At 41.4% G+C, this 11289-nt stretch overlaps 1 protein-coding gene across 2 annotated transcripts; it reads left to right on the top strand.

The window, feature by feature from the left end:
- Positions 1–3934: 3934 nt before the first annotated feature.
- LOC124276917 (NXPE family member 3-like) lies at positions 3935–6872 on the top strand. 2 transcript variants are annotated; one of them, XM_046712582.1, is made up of 3 exons: positions 3935–4549; positions 5595–5656; positions 5872–6872. In XM_046712582.1, the coding sequence occupies exons 1-3, from the start codon at positions 4008–4010 to the stop codon at positions 6678–6680; spliced, it is 1413 nt and encodes a 470-aa protein (XP_046568538.1). In that variant the 5' UTR covers positions 3935–4007; the 3' UTR covers positions 6681–6872. The 2 variants fall into 2 exon arrangements, with proteins under 2 accessions (XP_046568538.1, XP_046568539.1); XM_046712583.1 differs by having other exon boundaries at positions 3936–4549; positions 5875–6872.
- The last annotated feature ends 4417 nt before the right edge of the window (positions 6873–11289 follow it).

Raw genomic sequence — 11289 nt, 5'->3', positions numbered from 1 at the left:
TGCCAGTTTCACCCTGTCACAACACAAACTGCCTGTTTCACTCTGTCACAACACTAACTGCCTGTTTCACCCTGTCACAATAGAAACTGCCTGTTTCACTCTGCCACAACGCAAACTGCCAGTTTCACTCTGTCACAACACAAAATGTCCGTTTCACTCTGCTACAACACAAACTGTCTGTTTCACTCTGTCACAGCACAAATCACCTGATTGCGTTTGTGGTAACACAAATTGTATGTCTGACTCTTTCTCTAAGGGAGAATGGATTTGGCTTCGCCAATGTCCTCACTGCTGCACAGAGACAAGAACCAGTTGACAGCCTGATCCCCAGCTCTAGAGGGAACAGCTCATCCCAGGGTAACAAATGCAACCAACAACCACAACAACAACAACCGCACAAGCAACACAAGTCCAGGTTTGTAACTAGTTGTTCCTTCAGAACACAACATAGATAGGGTTTAGGCCAGGCCGAAAACACCAATAAACATTCTACAGTATATCATTGGGAACACAACATAGATAGGGTTTAGGCCAGGCCGAGAACACTAATAAACATTCTACAGTATATCATTGGGAACACAACATAGATAGGGTTTAGGCCAGGCCGAGAACACTAATAAACATTCTACAGTATATCATTGGGAACACAACATAGATAGGGTTTAGGCCAGGCCGAGAACACTAATAAACATTCTACAGTATATCATTGGGAACACAACATAGATAGGGTTTAGGCCAGGCCGAGAACACCAATAAACATTCTACAGTATATCATTGGGAACACAACATAGATAGGGTTTAGGCCAGGCCGAAAACAGCAATAAACATTCTACAGTATATCATTGGGAACACAACATAGATAGGGTTTAGGCCAGGCCGAGAACACTAATAAACATTCTACAGTATATCATTGGGAACACAACATAGATAGGGTTTAGGCCAGGCCGAGAACACCAATAAACATTCTACAGTATATCATTGGGAACACAACATAGATAGGGTTTAGGCCAGGCCGAAAACAGCAATAAACATTCTACAGTATATCATTGGGAACACAACATAGATAGGGTTTAGGCCGGGCCGAGAACACTAATAAACATTCTACAGTATATCATTGGGAACACAACAATGATATACCTCAGGACACCCCAAATTACGATCAAAACATTTATTTTATATTTTGGAACACATCAGATTTCACACACAAGCTCTGATTTTATTAGATACCTGCATAATTTTGATATTATTCATTCATTCGTCATTCTTCTTTTATTTCGGTTTGTAGGCCATCGGCCCATGTACAATACATGCAAAAACAGAGTACATTTTCGTGGAATAGGAGCAACTGTACAAAGTAATTCAATTAAATGGCTAATGTTGTAACATTTTTCTATAAGCAAGAGCTTCTGATGTAATTAGAACAATATACAAGGGTATATCTACAATTACTAGTTAATATATTATGATAGTTAGCGACTACATTTAACTGCCTATGCACAGGAACATAGCTATCTCTAATTACATTGTAAGCAGTACACTCAAACAAAAAATGTATAACATTTTCATTCACCCCCTCTTCACACATTCTACAATACGTATCGACATTCGCACCTCTTATATTACACTGTAAAGGGAGGGAATTTAATCTGAAAAGGCTAATATTTCTTCTAACAGTTACTTGGTTGATGACATGTACATAATATTCAACATTTAAAAGTGACTTAATTTCTTTAAAGTACATCAAATGAGGAGATATATTTATATTACCAAAAATATGCTGTTTATCACAATCAGTTAGTCTATTCTTAGAACTATATATCAACTGAGAAATATCACCAACATCCTGATTGTACCAAACAAAACAAAACCCTCAGGAACTTAACAAATATTTAACAGAAGAAGCCCACGTTACTCTACCAGCTAAATCTAATTTCCTCAGGAGTAAATACGACTGTTTTGGATAACGATCCTCCGACATCCTCAATAATTTACACCAATAACTTATACATCTGACATGATAATCAACATACATAGTTAACCTACAGCAATCTGCTAAAACTCCATTACTAGAAACCTGCTTACCTGCACCATGAACCTATTTGCAAAAGTTAATGTGAAAGATTTCAACCGATTTCCTCTCCTCGAACTCCCAGATTTCAGACCCATATAATAACACAGGTTTAACCTTACTATCAAACAACTTGAACATTAACTTTACAGGTATACTTGGATATTTTATAAACAAAGACTTCAAAGCAAAGGGGGCCTTACTGGCTGTACTAACATGGGTATGAGTACACCTTGTCCAAGACAATCTAGTAGAATATAGAACACCAAGATAACTGTAATATGTTGACGTCTTAACTGGAATACCGTTATAAAACCACTTCTCATATGAACGAAGAAAACCACCATTACGAAATACTAGCACCTCCATCTTATCCATATTTACCTCTAAACCCCAAGAGCTACAATACTTATGTAATATATCAATCTTCCTATATTATTATTAGGTTTAAGTGAGACTCGGGTGGATGACTTTGATTTAGAATATGTATTTTCAGACTACTTTTCTACTTACGAACATGCAGAACGAATTTCAAAGTTAACTATGGCAGACTATCTGGTGGAATATCTGCTCTGATAAGGAAAGAAATGGAGAAGTTTGTACTGTGGTAAAAAAAATACTGAAAATGGTGTATTATGTTTGATTAAAACCTGTTTGGATTAGATCATGATCTGTCATATACATGTGCTTATGTAAACCCAGCACGTTATTTGCACATGTTTTTCAGCAATTTGATGCATGATCCTCATGCAATTCATCTGCATAAGGTTTGCATTTGGTTCACCCAAAGTAGGGGAGAAATTCATCTTCGATGTAACCACATACATATAATCTGTTTGATTGGCATTTTAGAAGTTGATGGATAATAGAAAAGAATAATACTTTATGGATAACAACTTCTTTATTTATTATGATGCGACGTATCGGTATAGCTTCGTATACCGTTGTCAAGCAAGTAAAGTAATACTGCACAGAACCGACTTCTATACATGTAACATGGATTAAGTAAGACAACATGAGGGAATACATCAAAGGCATTAACAACAACAACAATGGAATAGGTAATAATACAATAACAATGGGAGGAAGCCAATGTTGAGGAGGCGGAACAAGGTATACACAGCAGATGGGGTAGGTAATAATACAATAACGATGGGAGGAAGCCAATGTTGAGGAGGCGGAACAAGGTATACACAGCAGATGGGGTAGGTAATAATACAATAACGATGGGAGGAAGCCAATGTTGAGGAGGCAGAGCAAGGTATACACAGCAGATGGGTTAGGTAATGATACAATAACGATGGGAGGAAGCCAATGTTGAGGAGGCGGAACAAGGTATACATAGCAAATGGGATTAATTAGCAATGATGGCTGGAGTGCTCTGTTCTGTTGTTTTTATCAGTTCATTGTAGGCGGATGGAATGAGGTATCCTTGGTCTCAGCAAAGTGATGTGGTCTCTGATAATGATGAGCAATGGCTCTGACACAACACATCAGGGTTACATATATGCATGTAAGATCCCTTACACTGGACAATGGCCTCCTCTTTTCCATTGTTCAGCTCTGTTGCTAGCACTGTTTTGTTGGGGCAGTGGGATAGTCTAGTGGATAAGCGTTCGCGCTTCACGCCGAGATCCGGGTTCGCTTATCCACATGGGTACAATGTGTGAAGCCCATTTCTGGTGTCCCCTTGCTGTGATATTGCTGGAATATTGCTAAAAGCAGCTTAAAACTTAAGTCACTCACTCACTCTCTTTTCTTAGTGGTGTGTGTTTGTGTGCTTGGCAGTTCCATCTCAGAAAAGTGATCACCATTCAAACTTGTGTGAAATGTTTTGTTGATGAGATTGTTTGTGAGTAATAATTGTACTAAGATAATCTGTTGTATTGTTGGTTTCAGTGTATTGAATGAAGTAACAAGCCTCCACGCTTCAGGATCCATGTCACGTATATCGTTGGTTGGTATAAACAGGACGTATCAGCTTAACGAAACGGTCAAGGTGAACATTGTTCTATTCGATCACGGGAAGAGACCAAAAACATGTGGTGGTGATATGTTAGTCGTGTGGATGAAAGATCCGCAACATGGCGCTGCTTCCGCCGGAAGTGTTATCGACAATGGAAATGGAACGTATACTGGAGTTCTGCGCACCTTGTGGACAGGAAGAGCCATAATTCGGGCTGCCATGATTTCATCAAGAGAAAGAATGGCGCATTTGAATTTTTCATTCCAGAATGGATATTTTGGGAAACAAATTCAATGTATATTCAGATCAAATACTTCAACTGAGATTACAAGCGGTCACATGGAAATGAAATACATGAAAATACGCCCCTTTTGTAATCTGACTGCCGACTATTTCGGCATCCCATTCTATTGTGGGAAGCCAAAGACAAAGGGGATTGGGTGCCGAGACTGGACTGAAACTTCTTTACCTCACAACTATATGACCTTTGGGGCCGACACGAGATGGTTTGCAGCGTAAGTATTCTCTCACCCGATCTTTAACTCGACACTCCGTGTACAGTTTAGTTGTATTATAAACCTTGGAATAACAAAATAACGTTTTTAGCCCTATTTTCATGTTTTCCGGGCACCAATAGCATTTTTGGCAGTGTGACTTTAAACAGGGAGCAATCATATACATAAGCCTTTTGACAGATCCCAGAGTATATAGTAATTGTAATATTCACAAGCACGTTAAAGTACGGCCTTTATAGATACTCTGTCTGGTGCTTGGCTTGGATTGTTTGTTTGGTTGTTGTTTAACACCGCACTCAGCAATATTCCAGCTATATGCCGGAGGTTTGTACATAATCGAGTCTGGACCAGACAATCCAGTGATCAACAACATGAGCATCGATCTACACAGTTGGGATACGATGACATGTGTCAACCAAGTCAGTGAGTCGGACCACTCGATCCCGTTAGTCGCCTCTTAAGACAAGCATGGGTTGCTGAAGATCAATTCTAACCCGGATCTTCACCGGTTTGAGTTGATGGATGTGACTGGAGGTTGAGTGTGTGGTTGAGCGACTCATCGAATCTTGGCTTTAAGGCGACAAAACAAGGGTTGGAGTCGGTCTCTGAGTGGAGTTGCCATGCCTGTTTCCAGATCTACAACACACACACACGTACACACACACACTCTCTCTCTCTCTCTCTCTCTCTCTCTCTCTCTCTCTCTCTCTCTCTCTCTCTCTCTCTCTCACACACACACACACACACACACACACACACACACACACTCGCACACACACTCGCACACATGTTGCTGTATGAAGACTCTTGAACATGCCGTTAAACCCGATTTTACCTGATTTGGCTGTTGGGAGCGGTGATGTTGCCAAGTGGTTAAAGCGTTCGCTTGTCACACCGAAGACCGGGTTCGATTCCCCACATCAGTGAAATGTGTGAAACCCATTTCTGGTGCCACTCGCCGTGATGTTTCTGCAATATTGCTAAAAGAGGCCTTAAATCATACTCACTATTTCATTGTTGAACAGAGCAGCGCAATATGTTTCAGATGGAGATCCACAGAGTATCTCTCGGACTTTACCACAATAAATATATCGTCCAAACGGCACGGTATGTTTGGATATATCATTGTATAAAACCTGTTTTGTAATTATATATATCGTTTATTACAGCCGGCTAATTTATGAAGACTTTGTAAGTCTCTATTTTGTTAATATATACTGAAAAGCTTATTTCTTTTTCGATTCAAAGTTCATCATTTACTGTGCATACATTTGCTTCTTTTGTTACGTATATAATTCAAAGTGCATTCGTATTTTGTTTAGCAGATAAAGACCTTGCCGTGTCTCCCACAATCCCTTGTGGCCGAAGGAACATCCGGGACACCTGGTTGGCAACGCCACCTGTCGGTTTCTCCTACAACAACACGTGGCGCCCTCTATCATGTCGGAACAGCGTCCCTGTTGACACGTATAATCAATGTTTGGCCAATAGGACTCTGAAGTTGTTTGGCGATTCCACCGTCAGACAAATATTTGGAGCCCTTTATTCGATGTTAGGTTTCACCATTACAAAAGGTCCCCCGGAGGGCAAGAAGAGCAAGAAACGAAACTTTTACGCAGGGCCAACAATATGCGAGGCGCACCACACCAAATATAACTATACAGTATACCTGTTGCCCCATGGGTTCCCACTGTGGTTTTACAAAGCTAATAGAACAATCACCCAGCCAGTGTTTGCTCGCTTGGATGACATACCATCTGGATCAAATGATATCATTCTTATTAATCTTTATGCTCATTTCCATTTTACCCCAATCCACATCTACAGAGCTCGTGTCCACAGAACAAGACTTGCAATAGTAAACCTTCTGAAACGTTCTCCTGATGTCAAAATTGTCATCAAAGGTCCACATAAATATTCTGTACCTACACCAAAAACACCTATGGGTGGTATGTGGGGACCCGCTTATGAAAATATCCTGAAAAAGGAGTTTGTAAATCTGTATGACCAGGTGCTGTATCTTGACGTCTGGGACATGACAGTTGCGTTTGAGAATGAAGAAACTCACCCTCCTGATCTCCTCGTTACTATGATGGTCAAAGTGTTCTTAGGTTATATCTGCGGGAAATAAGGATGTGTTTGAAATAGTACCTCTTTTCATGAAAAACAACAACACCAGAAACAACACAGTACACAACATAATTCGTGTCCTTCGTGTCCAATAAACAGATCAATGGTCTCTCATTTCTAGTAAATGCAATGTATATAATATTCTACACTGACGATTATAAGAAACGTTACCATATAAAAATAGTTTGGGCAACAAATGAAAAATGGACGGTCATATTGTCATAGCAACTGATCCAGGTCAGCCATCGTCCAAATATACTAGGCACATAAAGAAACTGTGCATACAAAAATTTAAAATCTAAATTTATCAAACCTGTATAGACACATAAGGATTCAAACTCAGAGATTAGTGACATGTATCCAACATGCATGCACGTGCCACGTTCCGTGACGTCAGTGGGTTCGTCCTTGAGACGTGCAATACGTTGTTGCACGTGTATTCGGGGAAAGAGAAACAGAGCAAATGAATGCCACACAATACTGTCACTTTGTTCGGATTCGGGTACGCTTGGGTTATGCAAGGTGTTGGACATATTGATATTTTCATGTCTGAGTTCACACAAAGAGTGCCTGACTACAACATTCAATGATGGCAGGCTTCAATGTCATCCAACTCCAAGTTGACAGCTTATTCAACTTACAAAACAGTTCTGCATGCGGAATCTTATCTCTCACAAGTCAGCTCTCCTCCATTGAAGCAAGCGTAAACCAGATTCAGATGTGACTGAAACCAGCTACTCATCGAAATCGGGAGACAATTGGGAATAGACATCGACAACCGCTTGTGCAGATACTGCCTTCGATATAATATCCAGCTTGTCGAAAACGAGTACCATGTTATCATCGTTTGCTGTGCCTTCTTCGCCTTAAGAAAGCAATATATTGATTAAGAACACTATAGTAACCCCTCATTTGAAACATTTGTTCGAATTATGTCTTCTAATCAGCAACTTATTTCTGTGAATTTGTCTGTATAAATATATATTTATATGAAATTGTATGAATCACTTCATTTGTAATCACACTATTGAAATGTTATGTACCGTGGGTCTGTGGCCTAGATAAAGGTGAATAAAACTTTTATGGATCATTTGGTGTATTACCACACAGTGACAGAATCAATTCTATCACGCGATAACCGCAATTCTCCCTTCTGGGTTTGTTCCACCTGTATTGATTAGGAGGTGTATTTTTAACCTTATCACAATATTATAAACGCTGTTAGCCACAGTGACAAACAGTTTAAATACAAATATACCTGGACTGGAAAACTCCGTACATCCTTTATCACAAGCTCGAACGTCATCATAGATTCCCGTTGTTTTTATAGTTTTAATTACAGAAGCTTACAGTTCCTGAGGTCGGGTTTCATCCGGGTGATTGCTAGCTGACAAGGCCGGCCTTTGTTATCACAAACGTAAGAAATCCCTACCAAAAGCATTGTGAAAACACAAAAAACAGGTTCTTATAAACGTAACAACTGTGTTCAAGAAGGAAGGTTATTGTCCGGTCACGCTCTAAAAGCACGACGCGACTGAATTTGTCCTTCGTATCAAGTTCCGACACATTGGCCAACCTCAAGGGTGGCTCAAGTAACTTCGTTACTGAAACCGGTGACAAGATCGGTAGGATGTTACCCTGGAAACAGGTACTGTGTGTTCATTCTTTATGTACAAACATATGAATAGGATAATGAAACCATGGCCTTATCAGTTAGTATTGCGTTAGGACTGGCATAGAAAGGGTGCCTTTAATTTGTGTTTAAATCCAGTGAAGCGAAATAATGTTGATGAGAATATATGCATGGGGATAGTGAAACAAACCAGGCTAGTGTGTGATGTTAAAAAATGTCAGACTAAAGTCGGTACATGTGTGTATATACACATGCTGTCACTGTGTGGCGCTTCAGCTACCGCCATGAGTAAATTGATCCATATTGAACCAAGATGGTGGCTCTTGGCATTTAGGAGACTATATCTCCAGCAGAAATGGCTGCCGGGTAGAGGACAGTCTCACAGATTCCACTGCATGTACTGATATTACCACCGACAGAAACGGCTACCGGGTAGAGCTGATATTACCACCACCAAAAAATGGCTGCCGGGTAGAACTGATATTACCACCAGCAGCCATGGCTGCCGGGTAGAGGACAGTCTCACAGACTCCACAGTATGTACTGATATTACCATCAACAGACATGGCTGCCGGGTAGAGGACAGTCTGACCGATTCCACTGTATGTACTGATATTACCACCAGCAGACATGGTTACCGGGTAGAACTGATATTACCAACAGCAGACATGGTTACCGGGTAGAACTGATATTACCACCAGCAGACATGGCTGGCGGGTAGAGCACAATCTGACAGATTCCACTACATGTACTGATATTACCAACAGCAGACATGACTGGCGGGTAGAACTGATATTACCACCAGCAAACATGGTTACCGGGTAGAACTGATATTACCACCAGCAAACATGGTTACCGGGTAGAACTGATATTACCACCAGCAAACATGGTTACCGGGTAGAACTGATATTACCACCAGCAGACATGGCTACCGGGTAGAACTGATTTTACCACCAGCAGACATGGTTACCGGGTAGAACTGATATTACCACCAGCAGACATGGTTACCGGGTAGAACTGATATTACCAGCAGCAGACATGGCTGGCGGGTAGAGCACAATCTGACAGATTCCACTACATGTACTGATATTACTAACAGCAGACATGACTGCGGGGTAGAACTGATATTACCACCAGCAGACATGGTTACCGGGTAGAACTGATATTACCAGCAGCAGACATGGTTACCGGGTAGAACTGATATTACCACCAGCAGACATGGCTACCGGGTAGAACTGATATTACCACCAGCAGACATGGCTGGCGGGTAGAGCACAATCTGACAGATTCCACTACATGTACTGATATTACCAACAGCAGACATGACTGGCGGGTAGAACTGATATTACCAACAGCAGACATGGCTGGCGGGTAGAACTGATATTACCACCAGCAAACATGGCTGGCGGGTAGAGCACAATCTGACAGATTACCCTACATGTACTGATATTACCAACAGCAGACATGGCTGGCGGGTAGAACTGATATTACCACCAGCAGACATGGCTACCGGGTAGAGGACAGTCTCACAGACTCCACAGTATGTACTGATATTACCATCAACAGACATGGCTGCCGGGTAGAGGACAGTCTGACCGATTCCACTGTATGTACTGATATTACCAACAGCAGACATGGTTACCGGGTAGAACTGATATTACCAACAGCAGACATGGCTACCGGGTAGAACTGATATTACCACTAGCAGACATGGCTGCCGGGTAGAGCACAATCTGACAGATTCCACTACATGTACTGATGTTACCAACAGCAGACATGACTGGCGGGTAGAACTGATATTACCACCAGCATACATGGTTACCGGGTAGAACTGATATTACCACCAGCAGACATGACTACCGGGTAGAACTGATGTTACCATCAGCAGACATGGCTACCGGGTAGAACTGATATTACCACCAGCAGACATGGTTACCGGGTAGAACTGATATTACCACCAGCAGACATGGCTGGCGGGTAGAGCACAATCTGACAGATCCCACTACATGTACTGATATTACTAACAGCAGACATGACTGCCGGGTAGAACTGATATTACCAACAGCAGACATGGTTACCGGGTAGAACTGATATTACCACCAGCAAACATGGTTACCGGGTAGAACTGATATTACCACCAGCAGACATGGCTGGCGGGTAGAGCACAATCTGACAGATGACACTACATGTACTGATATTACCAACAGCAGACATGACTGGCGGGTAGAACTGATATTACCACCAGCAGACATGGCTACCGGGTAGAACTGATATTACCACCAGCAGACATGGCTGGCGGGTAGAACTGATATTACCACCAGCAGACATGGCTGGCGGGTAGAGCACAATCTGACCAGACAATCCAGGGATCAACAGCATGAACATCAATCTACGCAATTGGGATACGATGACATGTGTCAACCAAGTCAGCCATCCTGACCACCCGATCCCGTAAGTCGCCTTGAACGACAAGCATGGGTTACTGAAGATCAATTCTAACCCGGACCTTCACGGGTTACATTAGAGAGAGCAATGAGCATGGGCCAGTGATTATGATAAAGACGGATGCCACAAAAGTGTCAAAACGTTCGCTATTACACCTAGACTAACAACTAGTCTCTGAAATGAAAATATTTTACAGAAAAAAGCTCATAGTAAAAAATATAAAATATAATGAAAAGGAGCCCTGAGACTTTATTCATGTTCAGACTGTGGAAATCTAGACTTGCTACATTTTCTAGACTTGTGAGGGTTTTCTTGGATATATTTGCTTCAGGGTCTGTATGACAGACTACCTTTACGGCTAGAATCGTCCCGATCTGTTGATAGTCATAGCGGAAATCACACAATATACTTCTTTTAGCAGATATGTCTTGCCATTATTGGAAGGGTTGTGTTGCTTTTCTTCAGACTCCTGAAGATCACTTTCGCGTTTAGACCGTGTAGCATTGTAAGCATCTTCATTCGTTTTGGTTAA

This window comes from Haliotis rubra, unplaced genomic scaffold (genome assembly GCF_003918875.1).
Source record: "Haliotis rubra isolate DU_JTF1 unplaced genomic scaffold, ASM391887v1 Scf2150, whole genome shotgun sequence".
Taxonomy (NCBI): Eukaryota; Metazoa; Mollusca; class Gastropoda; order Lepetellida; family Haliotidae; genus Haliotis; species Haliotis rubra.
The sequence above is the reverse complement of the archived record's forward strand: the minus strand, read 5'-3'. Positions and strand labels throughout refer to the sequence as shown.

Bases quoted from the DNA above. Each gene is read 5' to 3' on its own strand.
- LOC124276917 (XM_046712582.1), top strand. From the start codon at position 4,008: ATGTCACGTATATCGTTGGTTGGTATAAACAGGACGTATCAGCTTAAC. The intron at 4,550-5,594 runs GTAAGTATTCTC...AATATGTTTCAG, and splicing joins GACACGAGATGGTTTGCAGC to ATGGAGATCCACAGAGTATC. The intron at 5,657-5,871 runs GTATGTTTGGAT...TATTTTGTTTAG, and splicing joins TATATCGTCCAAACGGCACG to CAGATAAAGACCTTGCCGTG.